Source organism: Bolinopsis microptera, chromosome 5 (assembly GCF_026151205.1).
Source record: "Bolinopsis microptera isolate Bmic1 chromosome 5, MBARI_Bmic_1.0, whole genome shotgun sequence".
Taxonomy (NCBI): Eukaryota; Metazoa; Ctenophora; class Tentaculata; order Lobata; family Bolinopsidae; genus Bolinopsis; species Bolinopsis microptera.
Genome location: NC_087076.1, coordinates 20,487,563 through 20,510,047, shown reverse-complemented (window position 1 = coordinate 20,510,047; position 22,485 = coordinate 20,487,563). Strand labels below are relative to the sequence as shown.

General features: G+C 37.3%; 1 protein-coding gene across 1 annotated transcript; it reads left to right on the top strand.

The window, feature by feature from the left end:
* Positions 1-19,525: 19,525 nt before the first annotated feature.
* LOC134814891 (polyunsaturated fatty acid 5-lipoxygenase-like) lies at positions 19,526-22,241 on the top strand. The gene has a single exon (XM_063823213.1). It carries the CDS (start codon positions 19,542-19,544, stop codon positions 21,798-21,800), a length of 2,259 nt encoding a protein of 752 aa, XP_063679283.1. The 5' UTR covers positions 19,526-19,541; the 3' UTR covers positions 21,801-22,241.
* Positions 22,242-22,485: the final 244 nt, after the last annotated feature.

Below are 22,485 nucleotides of genomic sequence, written 5' to 3'. Positions count from 1 at the left end.
TTTAATTGATCTCAAATAGTTTACACAGGGCGGTTGCCTTTTTTCCATTCAATCCTTATATAGCGAATCCGGAATCAGGGTAGAATAATAATGAACAGTGCGTTGATAAAGACGCTGATAAACCTGATTGGCCCACTACTATACATTCATCAAGTGCCAACTCACGATAAACAACGCGATCATTGATCACAACATAATATTATGTAACTATATAGTGGACACCTTATTCGGGATATATTTGTTGAATGTACAGGGGAAGATTTAAGGGCCAAACATTGAGAATGAGTGTAAACAAATGTGTACCTGAGAAAAATGTTCTGAGTGAGACTGACGAAAACTATATTATGTTATTGAGGACAGCTTTGTAGTAATATGAAGAAGAAGGTTGGACAGTGTTACCAAGTAAGGCTTGGAGTGATAATAACGATTTTACCGTAGAAGATTGTCATAAATAGCATACGTAAGGGTAACAAAGTAACAAGATTTACAACAGTTTCAAGAATTAAAATAGCAAATTATATAAAAGTGTCAAACAGTATAATTATATAAAATAAATTTAGTCAAGTGTTGCAATTGGCAGAGTACATTACAGACTACAGAGCTGAGGTAACGGAAATCGTCCACTGCTACTTATATTATATCTAACATGAAATGGCAAATAAGAATGTGAAATTAAAATTTCGATTTCGATTGAACAGTAGTTTGAATTAAACAGTTGTTCGCCTAGAATTTGAGAAAAAGAACAGATGTGAGGATTAACGAGAATTTTTAAGTGTGTACGCAATTGCATGTTAAACTCCATGATTTTATATTTGGCAGTTTAAGATGGATAGATGAAGCCAAAATGAGGACGACAATGCGAGACTTTCAATAAAGAAATTACCAATATCCTATGACACCATGACATGACACCATATAAATTGTGTCAAAGAGCATTGAGCACGACTAAGGTCCCGGGTGAATGTCAACCTAATCAGGTATGAGGTAATGAGAAATAATGCTAGCTCTATGCCTTATTCTTTCTCAGAATCAGTAACACTATCTATATATATAGTGCAACTTAATGATCAGGCTTTCCGATATAAGATATTTACCGGCAACTTTCTTAAACAATAATCACACATTGATTTATTTAGTCTATCGGTCAGAGAACAGAAAACAGGGATGTGCTACTTAAAACACACGAAATAACTGGGACCAGTGCAAATACGTAAAGTCATATTTTACCTGATTGTTAGTAGAGTCAGTTTAATTTACTCCATGTCTAATGTCTATGATAACTAGGATGAAGGATGCTTCGTTATAAAGTAAATCGTAGACGTGATTGCATTGACACTGACAGATGTACCAATAACCAAAGGTTCAAATAATCAAAAGTGAGCTAATATGTTCTTCGCAGATGGATGAATAGAGAACTAAGTGCTGCAGATTGATCATTAAATATCACAAAAGAGCGACACTAATGACTAAAAGCATTGTAAACTAACATGGTACGATAGCATGATACGATAGCACACTAGTTAGACCAAGACAAAATAGATGAAATTGCAAAAGTGAAACGGAAAATAAAAGCCAACACCACGTATAGCAAGATAATAATGTTAATTATAACGAGGATCGAGAGGTACTGAGGTAGTCATGACAATCGCAGTTTGCTAAAAACGTCGGTGAATAGTATTCTATGTCATAAACAGCCAATGATCAGCTGCTATAATAGTACGGTTTATTTTACACGGTGACTCGTTCTACTTGAAACTGTCTCAATGGTAACAGAGTTTAAAATGTTCTTACTCTTAGTCTTAGTCTTACAGGAGATCTACACGGTGAATGTAAGTGGGTCTGGGAATCTATGGCGTAAGACTCTACGGTGGAAAACTTTACGGTGGCGCCGTACAAAAACAACAGGTGTAAAAAACAGGACTATTAGGTGGCAAAGTCTATAATCAGGCATGAGATAGTAAGATAAAGAACTTAAGAAATAATGCGAGCAAACAAATGTTATATTTTTTTATCGATATTGATAAATTGGCAGGTGTCCCTCATTAAATTTATGAGTTACAGGAGTTGCAAGAGTGGCAAATTCGAATTCGAAACAATAAATTTGGATTAAACAGTTGTTTGCCTAAAATTTGTGACAAAGAACAGGCAAGGGGATATACAAGGATTTCTAAAGTTATGATATTACACGATATAAATTGTGTCAGTGGTCACATAAGCCTGTCCTATCCCAGGTAAATATCAATATATAATCAGGTACTAGATAGTAAGAAATAATGCGAGCTCTCAGCATATATCTCAGAGTCAGTATCACTATCGAAATATATTGTGGATTGTACGACTGAAAGATGAAGTTTATTAAATTCCGAGACAAAATATTTAACGGCAGCTTCCTGAGAACAGAACACGGGGATTTGAAACTTAAAACACACGAGATAGCCGGAACCAGTACAAATAAGTGAAGCTATATTTTAACTAATTATTCTTAGAAGACTGTTTATGGTTTAGTTGACTCTGAGATCAAACCTTCACTACAAGAGGCTTCGTCATAAAAGTAAAAGTTGAAAGTATACGTGATCCGGATGCAATAACAGATATATTAAACGTTCAAATCATTTTACACCTACGCTAAAAACTTGTCCACCAACACTGTACAAACTACAAAAACATTTGATTGGCAGACGGATAGATAAAGAACGAATTATGAACTATAGACCACAGAATGATCGTTGAATATCATAAAAGAACGGCACATGTGCACAACACACAAAGGCGATATGAACTGATATGGAAGTTAGACCTAGGCAAAATTGAAAGAATCGCACTAACTGGGCCGCGCTCAGCCTGTCATTCCGCCTAATCTCTATTAATGAACATAATAGCCTGGGGTCCTCAGGTAAAAGCAAGCACTGATAACAGAAACAAAGAATCATATTTCACTTGTGTTGTTCCGTTGACCAAAACAAGTGCTAACAGACTAGATGGTTGATGAAATAAGCCTCTTGACTCCCATTGTGTGAAATTACTAACACTAGCAGTAACCGGTGTTTCTTTAAGGTGGGGTCAAGAGAGACAGACAATAACACACGGAATTAAAGAGGAATTAAAGAGGAATTAAAGAGGAATTAAAGAGGAATTAAAGAGGAATTAAAGAGGAATTAAAGAGGAATTAAAGAGGAATTAAAGAGGAATTAAAGAGGAATTAAAGAGGAATTAAAGAGGAATTAAACATGAAATTACCAAGGAGAACACTAACGAACTCGTCTTGGCTATACATCAATTAGAAAATGTTATTTATTAAATTTGAGATTTTTACACAACTTGGCCCATTTAGATGAGCTATACAATACTCTGTAAAAGATAACATAATATAGAATATAATTGTCTGGGAGGATGACTGTAAAATTTGGGGAAAAAATTATCCTGTGGTTAAACAAAGCACAGATACTAACAGAAACAAATCAAACGTTTGGTTCGATCCACACTACTGATATGTAAGATCAGACACAGCAAATTATGACGCTCTCAAAGCATTTCACAATAAAGGATAATTTATATAGATAAATTATTAACAGGAAAATTGTTTTAATTTTGGTTCATCGAATGTTTTATATCAGATGTTGATTTCTTAAAGATAGGTGTATATTTTTGCTATTATTTCTATGAAAGGGGAGGTACGGATAAAGTACCAAACCTATTGTGAATATTTGGTTGCAACTCCGGTAAATGATGAAACATGTCTCTTATGAGAGTGATACCGTGAGTTGCTTCCTTTTTTTAAAAATTAATTTATATAGATTAACTCCCGATTTCAATTCAGGGAGACTAATCTATTCTTGCAAAAATGTTAAAACAAACTAAATATTTTACAACATCTAGGATTAAGGACAAAGTGACTAATATAGAGTACGAGAACACATGATTTCCATCACAATGCGATCTATTAAATAAGTAATAACTAGGATTAAATATCTTAATCCATCATCAAAGATTGTACAGTATGAATATCAGACCATTAAAGCGTTTTTCTACGATCCTATTCAGAATTTTGACACTAACTGTAAAGGAAAAAGGTGCAGGGCAGAACTAATCTATAGATCACATCTAAGAGATTTCTTTCGATCACAGGCCTTCTTTGAAAACGACAAAAAGTAGCCGGGCCCGAACAGGCAGTCCGAAAGAAATAAAAACTACAAACAGACAGTATAATGGTCAACATCAATCTGACATATTTTGTTCCTTCTGAACCCTGAACCTCTTGATTTGGATTTAAGTAACACGATCTTAGTTCGGAAATTTAATTCAAATGCATAGCATGAGTATATAAAATAAAATCTTCAGATAACTGCAAACTGATTGACAAACTAAACCATCCCTCATCAGAGTGGTAGTCATGACAGGACCATGTTACTTTGATATTAAGTAAAGCTAACATCTTTCGCTAGGGTCTTTAAACGAAGTAAATGTCGGGCAGCTAAATATAAACAAGTGTAGACAACTGGACGATTTTTTAAAAATGTCGTACGAGCAATCGAAAAGGTCATCAAAATATATCTTAACTACAGGAACAACATAAACATGAAGGAGGTACCGAAGTTACTGTGCAGTGTGATAACAGTAACACGAGGTGCAGTGAGCAGCACATCACTGATGACACTCATATCGCTCGATTTTACAATCCAATAATCAAATTTTACAATCTAACTCAGCGCGCGGCTCCTCTAGCTAATACGTTACTTTTCTCCAATTGGCAGTTTGCGTGCACGTGTCTTTTCTGAGGCCCCAATTGGTTCTAAATGATCACGTGAATGCTGGTCACGCGCACATCAACTTCCAATGAGCGTACTGCCATTTTTTCTGAGGCGATGGAGGTCGTAAATCACTCAGCCCGAATAAAGATTTGGCGGAATGACAGGCTGAGCGCGGCCCAGTAAGTTGGGGGTCGTCCTACTTTTCATTCTACACAGCACCATGCATGCAGTTCATCGCCACTCTGAAATGATATGATAAGTAGGACCAAGGAAGGGAGTTGGGAGTCGTCCTACTTTTCATCCTTCTTAACATTATCCAGTTCATGGCCACTGTATCAGAGTCAGGATTTCTGACTTCCCAATTGTGTGGTTTACTGTGAATATTATCTCTGCATGCATGGTAATCTCTCTCCTCCCTGACTACCCTTGCTAAGCTAATTTGAGCTAATTTCCCATTTACCTCAACTCATTAACCCTCCCTCCATGACTCCTTGATCTCACCGACTCAGAAATCTGAACACACACCAAACGTAAATATCTGAATACTAGTAGCAGTGTAACCCGGCCTTCGGCCGGGATTTCACTGCCGCAGTTAAAAAGGGTAGGAGTAATTACCCGCTGAGTCAAAACCCGCATTAGGTGACCCAATAGTATCTTAAATAATAATCTAAGTTCTTTCTCGTGGATAATTAAGTCATTATTAGCCATTAGGCACCACATTCCATAATCATAAGGTCTGAACACCCACTATTACACCTCATCACTCCCGTCTTGAACCGCTTTCCATTTTTATTTAAATCGTTATAGAAATTAACCCTTGTTAACTCCGCACCACACCCGCCTATTATATTTGAAAACACGCATCGGCATAACATTGTCGTATGAACTCTCTTTGCAGTCAAAACAGACCCCAAACACTAACAGTGCCCTCTCCCCTAATAAACGGTATAACATTACAGCGAATCTTACCGGGCTAACCCAATTATGCCGCTACTTATGCAGCTACATATTATTATTATACAGTAATGGGAGAGAGAGAGAGAGAGAGAGAGAGAGAGAGAGAGAGAGAGAGAGAGAGAGAGAGAGAGAGAGAGAGAGAGAGAGAGAGAGAGAGAGAGAGAGAGAGCTAGCCCCGTAATTATTGCCGTTCTGCTCAAGCCATTTTATGTAACATTTGTGGTACAAAACCATCAATTAAACCACTTACCACCGACCAATTTAAAAACCCTTTACCGTTTGACTTCCTCATAGTTTTGTCGGCACTATACCGAAAAAACCAGCCCCGTAACTCTTACCGTTTTCTTGATTAAGCCGCTCGGAAATTACACGCGGACAGACAAAACACACACACACACACATCTTGAAAATATTATTATAGATTCTAAAATCTGATTTATTTAAAGTTCTACTGGACATGTCAGTAGAATGCCTGAAGATCGGTTACCTAACTATCTACTTGAATGGAAACCCAAGCATGGGAAACGATCAAGAGGCAGGCCTAGGAAGAGCTTAAATGATGTATTTATTGAAGATGCTGAGCAGAGATTGGATCGTAATGGACTCACGATTGATTGTATGAGAAGATTGGCTGCAGATCGAAAAGGATGGAGAAATATTACCCGCCGAAGTTGTATAATACAAAGTAATGACGCAGATGACGCAGACTAATCCTTTTGGATGGAGATCTCGCCATGTAACATGTATGTATGTAACTGGATATTACGACATGATGGATGATAATGAAATTAGTTACGGGGCTATTTGTGTTAAGGTTTACTCTATTTCAGTCGTCTTTTAAAGTCAAAATTCCGTTTACCCTATACTACTCTTCCGGAGAAATTGTTCATCGCTAAATCTTGTTAAATTGGTATTATAGGTGTGTCAGATATTTCCCTAGCTCTGCTTCGAGGCCTGTGTTTTACTTGTTTTGATGATGGAATAGTCCACTTAGTCCTCCAGATTGTAAGTCGATTATAATTAGGCCTCCAGTTAGTAAATCAATTATACTTATAGTTAGGGTTCCATGGTTTGTAAGTCAATTATAAAGCAAAGAACCCCAAACAGGTACCAGGTTTATCTAGCAGCAGTCAACACAGCTGAACACGGCCTGCTATCTACAAAGTGTTGGCTCCAGATTTTAGGGCACCCTTACTTGCTGCTATCATATTAAGTTTACCTACTCCTATTTTAGAGTTTAATACGAATTTCATCCTCTCCAGAATGTTCTATAGAAAGGTTATTTAAAAGGATGTTCCGTGGGCTCTCGAAAAAAGATCCTGTTTTGTTGGCCTAATTAATGTTATCAGTTATATCAACAGTTATAGACAGTGCACAAAAGGTTCTGTTAACGATGTAACCCAAGGCTGGATTGGATCTTACATTCTAATATATATTATATCTGTACTGTTACGGGTTACCTCTCATATTAGCAAGAATAATACTGCGTCCTGTTTAACACGGTATTATTGTAGTTGAGACCAATCGGACATATTGTGTCAAATATACATTTATTTCACGTTGATCTCATATTTGGGCCTTGCCCAATCATCTTGTGGCGTCAGTGTTAAGTTTCTTAGTTTTGCAATAACCTTTCGTGCAACCAGAACAAGTCACAAGGCTGAAGGCATGCAGTTGTAACTGTAAATTGCAGAGTGCCTCTATTAAATGATACCTACACCATGTAGCCTGCATCTGTTACTGGAGGGTACCTACTTCTGTTGAATGTTGAACTTGGAATGTCCGAGTCACTTTGATGTAGGGGTAGAATAATGAAACTAGCTTGTAGGTTTCAGAAGTAGTGACAGGAATGGTAAGATCAAAGATGATTTCTAAAGTACACATATTTATAGTGTTTAGGGTATGTTTATGAATAATGATAGATGGTATTGGCAATTTCTGAGATGGCCAACAACGTTCCTGTGATCATCCTTCAGTTTTGACGTTCGTGATTTTTAAAAATTTCGACTTTGAAAACGGAAAAATTGATGAGAACTGCAATATAACGTATATTTATATGTTTAGTTCTAGATGATGGTCGTAAAGCTATATTAATACATTTCATATACATCTTACATCAGTAAATTCATACAGGAGTTCCGTCTTTTGTTTTTTGCCTAGCGTTACGTCATTACAATATCCTTAGCTTAAGAAAGGGTCTCGTAAACATGATGTCTATTGTCTAATAGACATTGTCTTATAACTGTGTTTGTAATACTGAATAGTCCGGATAATAACCACATTTTCTTTTGTTCCCTGAGCATATTCCCTACGTTTAGGACTGCTGAAAGGTAAATTTTAAAACGAATTACTCCTAGCAGTATCCTAGAGGAGTTTATAACACAAAACGCCTCACGCTTAAAGTTACATTAAAATAACCCCTCGTGCTACGCACATTGGAGTTATTTTCATAACAATCCCTCGTGCTACGAATACTGGATTGTTATCCAATTATCGGCCGCGAGCCGCGGGATAAGTTGAAATATAATCCTAGTACGTGCCGACGTTATCATTATGCGTGTTATATTGTCGTTGTAGTCACTTGTTATATCAAGATTAGATAACATCAAGACTTTCTGTAGTTACATATGATTAAAGTACTCAAACCACATTATTGACTATTGTAACGCCTTATATCATAGTTCTTAATTCAACACTCAATAAATTGAGATCTTTATTAATTAAGATTTAAGGTTCTTTAATTGTTTTAATTTATATTTTGTACGTTCCTTAAATTCGATTCACGTACTTCTTAGCCGTAGCGCACTCTATAGTTTAAAAAAGTTGAATTTTGAGCTTGGCGAACTACATCATGTGTCGAAATAGAGTACGTGTCCAACTACACTTACAGTACGTGTCGAATTAGAATGCGTGTCGAACTACAATACGTGTCGAACTACAGTACGTGTCGAACTACAGTACGTGTCGAACTACAGTACGTGTCGAACTACAGTACGTGTCGAACTACAGTACGTGTCGAACTACAGTACGTGCCGAACTACAGTACGTGTCGAACTACAGTACGTGTCGAACTACAGTACGTGTCGAACTACAGTACGTGTCGAACTACAGTACGTGTCGAACTACAGTACGTGTCGAACTACAGTACGTGTCGAACTACAGTACGTGTCGAACTACAGTACGTGTCGAACTACAGTACGTGTCGAACTACAGTACGTGTCGAACTACAGTACGTGTCGAACTACAGTAGATTCTACATTAAGAATGGGTCCTGTTCCCCATGACGTTTCTGTTTATTGAATATTTTACAAGTACATCTTGTTTTTTCTTGCTGCTGCGCCCTGTAATGTTGTTATACTTATTGACCAATACCAATATTAACGCTAACAGCTTATTTCAACCAACTTTCGTCATGATTCTTCTCGGCTATTGGAGCCAGCATGATATGTCTTGCATGCTTTGAAATTTTAAATGCAATGATTATATCTTCCTTATTTGGAATTTAAATTAAGTTCGGATAAGATAATCAAAATTTTGATCATAGTATGGAATATGAATTGTGTCTTTGGCCCTTTAGGGCAAAGCCTAAAAAATAAAGTGTATTATTTAATTGAATGTGCTTGCAACACGTGCAAGAATATTAAATTACAATTGTTAAATAGCCCCTCCCAATAGAATCGCAGTATCGTTCCATTACTTACAGAGCTTGAGCTATAAATCATATTAATTTATACGTGTAGTTTATACGAACACTAACAAATATGGAGTTACATTTGTTGCCCCGATTTAATGAACACTGAACCTTTAATGTCTCTGAGCAAGTTTTCTGTATAAAAAGATGGAAATTTTTCTTAAAGTATGTCGATCCAACATAAGCTACTCAACGTATGTTACTGACTTTTTAGTATAAATCCAGTTCTATATTGTCCTAAGATGTCAAGTTGACCGGGAGCTCGGTGTCTCACTCTGTAAGTTCCCTCACTCAAATCAAGCTGTACACAACCCTTGATAGAAACTGTGACCTCAGTTATAATTCTCAGACTCAATCGTATCCGAACCCTTACTCTTATAAGATTTTACAAACTACTGGGAGATGGTCACGCATCACTGAAACAAAAATTTACCGAAAGAATCTGATCCTACCCGACAACAGATAAGATAAGGGTTAATCTGCCGGTGATAACGTCAAACAGTCTAGTGTATTCAGGATCATCTTGTTGCGGAGGTTCCGCCATTTCTTGTCACCTGGTCAGTGAACCTGGAAATAGAGAACAGGCCGTCAGTTGTGAGAACTGATATACTTACTCAGTGGTTGCCTTTGGACTTTGGAGAGATGTGGTTAAACGTTGGATAATCAAACAAGTGTGTTGTGAAATTCGGTTTAAACACTAACTAAAGCAAGGAAATAATTTGTAAGCAGCACCTACCTTACCAAATAATCGTGGAAGTAGGAAAAACAGTGATAATGTTATTGTTACTAAACTTTTCACTTAACACAGTGCTACCGTACAAGGTGGCAAGAAAACCTGTAAACTCGACAAAAGGTACTCAATATTTTCAACATTTCGGGTGAATCATGAGCCAGCCAATCCACGAAAACAAACAGTGCAGAGCCAGCCAGCCAGCTTGAATATAAGTCTCCACCTACTATAAGTATAAGTATAACACTATAATAATACTCAATAACACGTGGCCTGCACAAGCTGTGGACGGTTAACACTTGACTGAAGTGGTAGTATATACTTGACTTGGCTTTGAAGTGCACCTGAACGGTTTAAGTATATAACACAAGTTCACACGTTTACACGCAGTCAGGACTATCTAGTTGAATATAATGCAGGTTGTTTTGCACACTCAACAAACAGTGTCTGTAGACTCTGCAGACTCTGCACAACTGGTATTTTAGGCTGTCGTGTAACTGTAGACTTGGAGGTTGAGAGTCTTACAGAATGTGGCAGACAACAGGTGATGACCCAGAATCTGGCAAGAACTCAGCCTAGTGGTTGCCTGGCAGAAAATTCTTCTGGACTAATATAACTGCATCAAATTCTGGGCCAAAAAGTGCGGTATTAGATCAATAGTGCGATTCCACACCCACCGTACCTATGTTGCCTCTGAATCTGATCAACATAACATTAATTTTATGACCATTTCCGCAATCCACGAGTGTATGTACAAACAGAACTAGTTGCAACATTCATGATAACACTGATAAGTAATCTATTGTGTTGTGTTTTTAGTTAGTTAGGATACCACTATTATATATGTATATTTATACAACTAGGAGTAGGAGAACTGATAAGTGTGTTTTCGAGAACTGTTTCTTCAAAATACGCGACTTTCTGCTTATAGTCCGAGACGAAAGGGAAACCTTGAATGAACGTGTTAATAAAGGACGTGGTAATAAAGGACGTTCTCGAAAAAAAAATGCCAAAAACCAGTTCTTGCTAGCCATAAATCATAATATGTTTATTATAAGTTGTTGTTGTGAAACCAGCTTTTTTTGCCGGTACCCTTAAGGGATTTCAAGTCAACTTATAAAATCAAAAAATTCGCACACCAAACAATATCTCACTCCCATCGGGCAGAAATTAACCTTTAATAAATCATAGTAAGTAAATGTATAGTCTATAGAATATGCGTATGAAAACTTAGCCTAGTTAAATAAAACCTACTGGTGAGACTTCCTTCACGATTGCTATTCAGCAATGTATGGTCCAAAAATCATCACGGGAAATTATATGAGTAACAATCCCGTTGGCCATACTTCATCAGGTCTCAAAAAGTCTGCACTTCGAGTTGCTATACCAAATTTGAAATTCAGCGAAATCACGCACTTTATTCTAAACTCTTAAACTCAGCCCAATTGCACACAAATCAACAAAGAAGATAACAGATTAATCTGAGTTAATTATCTCTTATATGCATTCACTACACTCAAAACTTTTCCGTCGTTAATATAGTGATACTTCGACGGTTCAGCAGATATTTTCTCCTTTAATTGAGCTACGAGTTTTTTATGTGTTGCTTGTTCCTCTCGGTTTCTATCTGGAGCAACGAACCAGCTGTGGTAGGTTGTACAGAGGGACTTTTTCAAATGATTTGCTCTCGAGAGAGCCTCTTTCACTGATTCGTTACTATTCATAGTCACTTTGATTGGCCTCGGCCTACCATCCTCCCGTTTCTTCACACCGATACGATTAGCAGCTACAACATCAGAGTGGTTATTGTGTTGCAAAATCTTGTCCAGTACTTCATCTGCTAAATCAGCGGGGCACGTGGAGTAGTCCTCCGGAACTCCGTGGACGATGAAGTTCCTGCTCCGAGCGTCGTCTTGAACAGCAGACTGTACTGCTTTCTTCACTGTCTTCAAAGTTGGAGCTTTATTGTCGCAGTTTTTTCTGGCAATTTCGCTCCATGTCTTCATCTCCGTTTTAATCTCAGTTTGAACAGTCTCCTGCACAGACTTTAGCTGCTCTCTCTGCACTTTTATCAGTTCTGACTTAACATAATCGATGGTACCGGCTGCAGATTTGCATAAAACAATGTTACTGATCAGTGATTTGGTTAAGTTCTCAATGAGTTTTGCCATCGTGTCCTTGTTACATTTCATGAGTGCTGCATGATTCAGTTCCTCAAATTTTTCAATATTGACAGCGTTCTTCGCAGTATTTGCAGTATTGACAGCTTTTAAAACTTTTTCCACTGATGAATGCAAAGCTTCCTCTTGTGTGTGTAGATCTGCTACGTTGAATTCCATTATCAATTGTACAACAAACGGGCTGTACAGCACGGTGCTGTGTTAAAGTTGATAAAACAGCTGATAAGAGACGATTTAAACCGTTGCATAAGCTAGATAAAATGATTGCTACTGAATAAAATGATTGCTACTGTTCTCGAACGTGCACATGTTAAGTTAAGTTTTTGTGTCTAAGTTTTAGGGAAGTTGGGAAGTTTTTGGCTAACAATGTTACGTCAGCAGACGAGTGGGTTAAGAAATGCTTGTGGAAGTGGATTCCTGGAAATCAATTTTTTCCACGGTTCATGCTACCCTGATCATTATGAGCCTAACATATTGTTTCGGTTTTTCGAAGTCGCACCTACCCCTCGATATACGATTTTGGACTTTAGGCTTCCTCCTTGTAACGCGATCTCGGAAGGCAGGCTTAACCCCTTTGCAATACGAGCTCGGAAGCGGAAGCTCTGCCATCGAAGTACCTATCGAGAATGACTCGGACCGAACATTTTCTAAATCGAAATTTTTTCAAAGTTTTTCTGGAAACTACTTTTGTTCATGTATCATGCTACGTTGATCATTATGAGCTGAAAATATTTACCTACATTCGGAAGGCTGTGGTTGTGATTGGTTCCATATACTAAGTTATAAGTATGATATACTTATAACTTTATAAAGAACGTGATATTTGACCTTCGGATTTAAAAGAGAATGTCTTCGAGCGTTCATTTTAATGTCTGTTCATAATTATTTCCGTTCATTTAATTTCCGGTCAAATAAGGTCCGATAAGGTAGCTATATAAGGCAAGGGAGCTCTGTTAATATTAAGCGGACCATGACCACCCTGACCTGTGTTCCTCATTGGATTAAGTCTGTTTATATCATACATAGTTACATATCTATATGTACATAGTTTTGAATAATGTGCTACTGCACTACACTCCAATTCCGCTCATAGTGCGTATGCATGTCTCTCAATGCCGTACCCTCAATCACTACCAACAAAGTCACCCTATTTGTATAGATTTAGTGCTGTAGCTATGAATTTGTAGCTATGAATAAGTTTGCTTATTCAGTATCGGGTAAGGTATCAATGGTTTCTATCTATGTCATAGAACTGTGTAGGCGTTCTATATACTGAAGGTAAGTGTTGTCCGAAGATTTTCCGCAAGTCTTTGTCAATTTGGTAGTGAGAAGTGAATTAACCTTTAGGCGGTATTACATTTATATAAGGGCTTGAAGAATGTATGCAGCTAATGGACATGGCAGCCGATCGTTGGATACTTAGGTTGATGTGTTCTATGTTAGCGAGTAGCAAGTGAGTGGTGAGGATTTAAAAGTTCCTGTTGGAAACTTTCGTTATCTTCTTATGGATGGTTTCGTTCTGCAACGCTGAATTGGCCCAATAGTGATATCCTATTTTTAAGACGTTTCTTTGGTCACAAATGGATGAACTTCTATTATAGATTTTTACTTAAATTCATGTGCACTTTTTCACACTATTTCCTCTCATGCAAGTAAAATGTAATTTTAATCGAATCAGCTCGACATCAAGGACGCGAACATATTTCTGAAAAATGTTCGATATTCCATTTAATTTATAATACCCTTCCTCTTCTTTCGTTTCACCTTGCCATATCATGCAAAAAGTATTATTAAAGAGGCAAGATCAAAAAATTAATTCAGTTGTGAATTTTTTTCCCCATTCTTTAATCACGACGAGTTTTGGACAAACAAATTATTAATTAATAACATAAATATGGTCATAGCCTCATCCACCTTCTGTCAGAACTTGCAACCGTATTTCTAGTTCGTAAGTTACTTGTTACAATCTAGGATTGATACATAGGATTAGGAATAAAAAGATAATGGAAATAGTGTTCAAATCATGATTATCTCAACCTTGTATAACATTTATTGTATTCTCTAAATCTTTAGCAGCTCAATTGGGCGGCGCTCAGTCTGTCACTCTGCCATATATCCTTCGATCGGTGTTTAATTTTTATGAACATTTAAACCTGAGATCCCCAGACAACTAAACTGTTGGTGAATATATGTGATACGTCGTCTTAATCGGCAGGAATTAACACTTCATGTCACTTATCCAACAGTTTAGCTACTGGAATATATAAAAACGTTCAACACGTTCTGTGCGGCTAATCAACATTTGCCCAATCGTTTAGCTAGGCTAGTTGCATGCTTCTTTAAAGTTGAGATTGTACTATAGTATGTTATTATTTATAATAGTTTGAGCTTTATTATATGCTTTACAACTTCATAATGCTTTAATAATAATTAACATTTAAAAATAACATACTCAGCAGCTAGTCGCTTGACTGAGCCCTTTATGTGAATAAATATAATAAGAGCGGACAATATTTAATTATCGTCATTCACGGTTCACCGCAGTCCCATTCTAGTTGTACAATTTACGGTTGAACCTAAGGTAATATAACAAAATGTTTGCGGTGCTTTAGCTCTCTCATTATCATCCAAAGTTGAAACATATACCGCCAGGTACTTCGTCTGGAGACTACTAAGTACTACTCACTATAGTGACTTCATCATTTTAAAACCCCAGGTGGTGCACAACTTCGAGACTATTCTGTTTTGATTAAGCACCGCTGACTACTAGTACTAGGGGTAGGAAAGTTTCCTACTGCTAGTAGTCAGCTTAATCATGATAGAATATTCTCGATCATTCGCCAGGTTTCTGTAAGTTTTTGCTTCGGTCTGGATAATGACTTTCTAGAACATGTTTACAAAGCTTATTCAGTTATCCATAAACATCGAAATTGTTGTTGAGCTACCGAGCACTTTGCTGAAAGGAGAAACAAACACGCTTGTAGTTGTATATATATATAATATATTTATGTTAACTTTTAGCTTTGTAATTTTAATTTTAGTTCCTATACCTCAGTTGTCACTGATGATATCATGGTTTTGTATCATGATTGAAACATTTGTCTGATTCAACCGGTCGTTTCAATTTGTATATATATATATATATATATATATATATATATTTCGTTGCTGTACTCCTACACATTAAAAGTCGGTGTTGATTAGATCTTCGAAATTCTTTGCATCATTTATTAAACATCGTTATCTGAGATATATATATATATATACCTATATACATTATACAAAATGAAAATTTTGTATCTAGCTCTCGGCTTGCCGATTGAGCACTGTCAGCAGACGACGCCGCCCACAATTATATACCTATATATATCGTCTCGCTTTATAAATAGTAAGATATCCCGAGGAGCCTCTTCTCTGTATATGACGTAAATACTAAGTATGGTTGTTCATGTTAGGTATGAAATGAGATCATAAGTGATGAAGAACGAAACAGATTATAATCAAGGGACATAAGGCACGTACTGGCCAATCATGGTCACTAGATAGGGCATATGGAATACGGTATTATGCAAAGAAGCAAGCAGTAATTACATATTGAGTGAATTGTTGCATGCATAACTCTCAATATATTACAATACAATAACTATCAGAATGACGCTTTAATTTTAGGGATATTTATAATTTATATATCATAATTTGACCAAAACCCATAATTAGGTAGAGTGGATCGCTGCCGCAGTGTCTCTCTTTCCCAAACAAAAGTAAATGATATTAATTTGAATGACCGTCTGCAAATGCAAATTGATACCGAGAATGAAATCGGTCGCTCTCTTTTCCCATTCTGCATTCACGCACGGCTTACGAATTTTAAAAAGTTTCGATAAATTACATCAATCACAGCACATTCAAATGATATACAAATCTCTCTGGGTTGCTTTCAGGTCGATACCTACTCGATACCTAGTATTTCGGAATTCGGGATAAGGGCTGTATACTAGTTAATGTCCAATTAGCTGATGTTTATAATTATTGAGTCGTTATTGCCGAGTACAGCTGCATTCGGGTAGTTCTTCTTAATAATAATCTATTACAATTATTGTAATTGTAAATGAATGGGAAAAGCACTGTGATTTCATGCTGCCTTGTCTTGTTGACCTACTTGTTTGTTGATCGACCCAATAAAGGGATCTGAAATAAGTTCCATTTTGTAATTACCCGTTACTGGCTGTTTAGTTCCGTAGATTAGTGCAACGTGTTAACTTAGTTATCATTAGGATCACATTAGACCCTTTCCAAGATAGATCCAATGATTTTCAATTTTCCATCTGAACTGTCAGTTCCAGTTTTCAGGACATTTCTCCCATACACCCCGAAAACTTTAGTCTTTAGTCTATAATTACGTAGCTTAATGTTGTTTTGGCACACAATTAAACCTTCTTGAAACACAATTGCAACCCTTCAACAGACACTATTCTTTAAATAAAAAACAATCTTCGAAGAGAACCTTCACAGAGTTACAAGCAAAGCTCCATTACATTAATCATTGTAAAATATCTACTTGTTTCTTATTTGCTGTCCTGCAACTTGCTTGCTCCTTGCTCTGTCATGTAGATTGTAGGGCGGTAGCATGCAGCCAGATTAGACTTGGCAGAATGGCAGGCACTCACACAGAACTCAGCTTGCTAGTTGCTTGCCAGCTTACACAAATCTAAACGTTTTAACTATGGCAAAGTGGCAATTCAGTAGTGTTCAGTTTGTCGCTCATGTCTAATTTTTAACTGCACTCTTGTCTAGGTCCTCTGCACTTTTGTCTAGGTCCTCTGCACTCTTGTCTAGGTCCTCTGCACTCTAGTATAGGTCCTCTGCACTTCGGTTACTAAGCTTATTTATTGATCTATAAATAGCTTGAAGCTAGAATTATTATATGTATTATGTAAAGATGTGAAGAGTAGCATGACTCTTTGTCCAGGATAATACTTACTTTAGTCATGCAAGTTGCAACATTTTAAACGACAAATTATGTTCCATCGCTTAATCCTAATCACTTATAGATTGGTGCATAGATCCTCAGAATTAGTTTAGAAGCTGTTTTGAATCTCGGGATCGTTGTTATTATATAAAAGTTATCTTAAGTCTGTTGAGATTTATTTAAAAGTTTTGCATGTGATTTGTCGTGCAGATCGCATGTATCGCTGATTCGCTATATATATAGATAATTCCTGAAATCATAAAAGCCATAACAGTTCACATCTATAAGGTTAGTTATAGAACTGCTGACCTAACGAGTGCCGAAGGCACGAGTTTTGTCAGCAGTTTTATAATTTACCGTTTGCGGCCAAAAATTTGAAATTTGGAGTTAATTAAGAGGTCGAAAATACCGAAAAACTGATTTTTCACACCTTCAAAAGTGTTCCTTGTCCAATGAGAGGCCTTCCATCTGACAGGTAGCGTGCAGGACATCTGGGTATCACGTGGCGATTTCTTAACATATCAATGGATGCTTGGTGTTGTTCATGTGACCTCCGTTATAAACGTACTGTATTTTCATAAGTATCAGTGACAGGCGAGCTCCAGGTTGAAGCGTGGAAGGAAGTAAAAAAGTGGAAGGAAGTAAAAAAACACTGATACATCAGGGTGTATCAGCCCTCTAAATGGCTAAGAACTATCACAGGTCATACCACGTGACAGTACCTCGTGACTACGTCACTCGGATACCACGTGTATAGACACACCGGAGCCGTGCTGTAAGCGATCATATCAAGCACTTCACATTCGCTGGTCGTTTTGTGTAATATAATCTAGCATATTATCTAGCAGTAGAAAATTCTAAAAGTCTTCATGATTAGATTAAAGTTTGCCATTTGAGAGCATCTTTATGTAGGAACAACAATAAAATTCTTTATAGTCGTTCATCTGGCTGCAGTAGTTGCGGAAATATTTATGACTGCATGAATGAAGTAAAATTTGCATTCTGGGAGCTTCTTTATCTGATGTAATAGATCGCTATGTGATGACGTGCCCACTGCCCATCGGGTATAAAGGGACGAAAATAACATTCTTTTAGACAGAATTTTTAGTGGTAAGCAGAGTGTTTTGTTGCTGCACTAGTTCTATAACGAGCTTGGTTGTTTATTGTATTTCCAATCTGGTATGATAGATACACTAACTCAGTTACCTTATTATCGCCGTATATATCGAATGAGACATTTTTGAGACATTTTTGAAAATTACGTTTTTAGATCGCTCACTAATAGTAATACTAAATTTAGTTTCTTAACCAAATCAAAATCTTAAAAGTCCGACTTTTGTTTTAGACTTTCTTCATTCCATCGAACAATTAATATGAGCAGATTAATCGCAGTAAATTGACTTAAGCATTTTAATCTGAGCTCAATGCATCGTATAAACAGCCACACACTTCATGATCTTGTAACTACTGAACCTATTACCTCATTCGTATTTGTTAAGCTCTTTGAGCCACTCAGCATATTCCCTGATCCCCAAACTCATTGATTTGAAGATATTTACCAATCTCTGGAGATTCCTCGGCTTGTTTTATTGTCTGATTGTGAAAGCTCCCCCTTACCATAGGGACAGGGTTACGGTTGTATTATCATATTATATATTATGTATCATGTAATGTATTATATTACTATATTATGTAAATACAGATAATACATAAATAAGGTTGATGCACAAATGATTGCTCTCTTCTTGAATGTTCCTAAACGGCCATCTTTTGTAATTGTATGGCTACATGCAGGACACTCACTAGAGAGCTAGAGTAACTACCTGAACCTCTCCCAGTGTAGAATTTATAAGGAAAGAGCCTATTGTGTTTCCTCCGATCCTCGAAGCTTGATGTTGTAATGGAATCAATGATTTTCATTTCTGTACCTTATCAGACCTTGTTACCTGCTTCCACTTTGCTTTATTACAAACTTATACTGTGTCACTGTGTGCCTAGTAACTAGTTATATGTATGTATAATTAATAATCCTATTTAAGTAAAACCCCGATTTACCGCGGAGTTTGGGAGAAAGGAAAAATCCGCGGTAAATAAGGGTTCGTGGTAAATCGGGGTTTTGTTTTTTAAATTATACACGTAAAGCTCTATTTGGGGGAAAAAAGATGGCCGCGGTAAATCGGGGTTTTACTGTATTTCATTCCTAAATAAATTAATATTGACTAAATCTAAACTTAATCCTGTTTATATCTAGAGTTTGAGCGTTAAAATGACAGTTAACGGTGTTGAAGAAAACAAAGGAGAAGAAGCTTCCTATACATTCATCATCCAAACTGGTTCTTACATTCCTTCCAAGAAGTCAACCAAGAAATGGGACGATGGAATGATGATTTTGACGGTTAACCCTGGATGTGAGACTTCGGAATCCAAACCCCTTAAAGTCAAGGAACTCTTCCCGATGATGACAGAAGGGGCAGTGACGGTAGATTTTTGGCTTCCCGCCAATGTAGGGGTACCAAAACTGATTAAAGTAGACTTGGAAAGCAACAGATTTGAACTTGTGAAGGATGCTCTGTATGTACGGGAAATAACAATCGTGTATAACCGGGACCCTTACCGTTTCCCCATCAAAAACTTTGTGTACCCTCATAACCCGATGCGAGGAAACCCTACTGTTGCCGAATTGGGATGCCCGCCACATTTTCTCGTTCGAGAGGGAGCTGGAACTCTGAAACACCAAGAAACTGAGGACTTCATCATCAAAGCAAGAGAAGAAGATTTGCAAACCATTCACTCCTTGGTTCAGTGGAATGATTTCAAAAATGAATCAAGTGAATATTTTTATCCCGGTTACTTGAACATCATGGAGTATGACAATCTACCGAGGTTTCTAAAGTTTAGGGAAGCGAAATTAGACGCTTTTAACGATTTGAGGGCTGAAGGAGTGAAAAAGATTAAAAATAACGCTTTGTCAAACATAAAGGAAAAAATCTTAGGAAAGTACAAAGAGGAAAAGGCCGACTCTTTTCAGAAATACAGAGATTATATGAAAGAGCAATCAGATGAAATGGAATGGCCCAAAGACCTTGTCCTTGATGCATTGAAAGTTTCCAAAGTATTCCGTCAGGATGAAGAGTTCGGAAGACAGATGCTGTGTGGCCCCAACTCTTTGCACATCAGAAGGGTAACATCCCTGGAGGGACGCTGGGCTGGAGGAACAGTTCCCGACCACGCATTGGAAAATAAATCCGTGCAGGACGTGATAGGAGAAGGACATTTGTTTGAGGTTTGCTTCGACGACTTAGTTGGTATCCCTCATGGTGGGGCATTCAGCAAAAAGCTGACCGGAACAGCACAAACTTGGTATGTGTGTCTCGCCGATTGTCTTCTGTATCAGAGAGATGATGGAAAGTTGGTTCCTGTTCTGATTCGATTAGAAAACAGAGCTGATGGGGAGCCTGAAACTTGGTGGTCCCCTCCTAGTCCTGATATAACGGATTTGAATGACCCCGAACATCTAGCCTGGCTATACGCCAAAATGTGGTTTAGGTGTGCTGATCTAGGTGTATATTCTCTGTGCACCCACTACGCTAGAGGTCACGCCACCAACGAAATCTTTGCAGTAGCAGCTTACCGAAACCTGCCAAATGCCCATCCCATCTTTAGGTTACTGCAGCCCCACATTCAGGGTATAATCCCGGTCAATGTTCAAGCAAGAGCTGTGTTGATAAATCCTGATCAAAATGCCTTTGCCCTATTCCTCTCAGCAGGTGATAGTTTGAAGATACTTCTTCACAACTACTACCAAACCTTTGATTACGCAGACCTGAATTTAGAAAAGAACTTTGAAAAACGTGGTGTTAAAGACATTCCTGAGTATTTATACAAAGAAGACACTCTTGATTACTGGAAATACATCGGTGAATACGTCTCTGAGATGGTCAATTTGACATACCCCTCCGATGAAGACGTCGTCAAAGATCTTGAGCTTCAGAACGTCTTCAAAGACTTGGTTGACTTTGGCTTCCATGGCTACGAAAACGGTGCTGGTTTCCCACGATCAATGGCCAATAGAGAACAGCTAGTTGAGTATCTAACATGCGTCATCGTCAACATCTCTGTGTTCCATACCGCGGTCAACTTCCAGACATTCACCACTTACACCTTCCCGCCGAATGTCCCCTCGTGCATGACCCTCCCTCCTCCTAAACAAGATACAAAGGTCACCATGGATATGATACTGGACGCTCTTCCTGTGTTGGAGCTCCACTTCATTGCCATGAACATATCAAATAACCTGGGACAGTACTCTCCTATTGAGAGATTCTACCTCGACTCACCTGGAGAGAACAAACTTGGCATTTTTGGAGAGAACATGGCTGTTTCTCCTGAGCAGGAGGCGTGCATGCAACGGATGACGGAGAAAATGAGGGGATTGAAGGCGAAAATTGACGCTAGAAACGTTGGACGATATATTAAGTATGATGTTTTGAGTCCAGTCAACACTCCTCTGACCACCCAGACTTAATAACGAACAGACTGAAGTATGACAAACTGCCTTATTATTGTGACGTTTTTCTTTTGTGCTATATTACTAGGTAGTTGATTATATAATTATATTATTAGTTGATCTCAGATATTTCAGGAAACTAAAACGCAATATTCAATGAAAATTTGCGATATGGATGGTTCATCAATTTTAAATGTGTTTAACTTTCAGAAGATTTTGATATGATCTGTTTTGTTTTGTGCAACATTTATAGTCTGATATTTTAAATTCTAATTTAATACTCCTCTGATCACCGAGTTAACAATAAACAGACTTATGATACGTAATGAGCTTAATATGAGTTGCTTTATTATTACCAAGTATTCTGCAAAGTTGCACGCAAGCTTAACCATCACTTTTATTTTGCATGGTTTGATCGATTCAAATTATGCTATGTTTCTTTTTCAAAACCTTTTACTAAAGTGAAAAAATTATTTTTTCTTCAAGTTCTAAAAAGTAAACAAATATTGGAGTCCACATGAAATTAAAGTATTAAGCAAAATAAAACATTTCAAATACTATGTTATATTGATTGATTTTGGACACGAAGGGAAACACACAAATTTGGCTTGGAAACTTCGTTTAATACATCGCTAGAGACTACAAAAAAGAAATAAATTAGTCAGATAAAATCAATCATAATACTCAGTCAAAGAGATTCAAA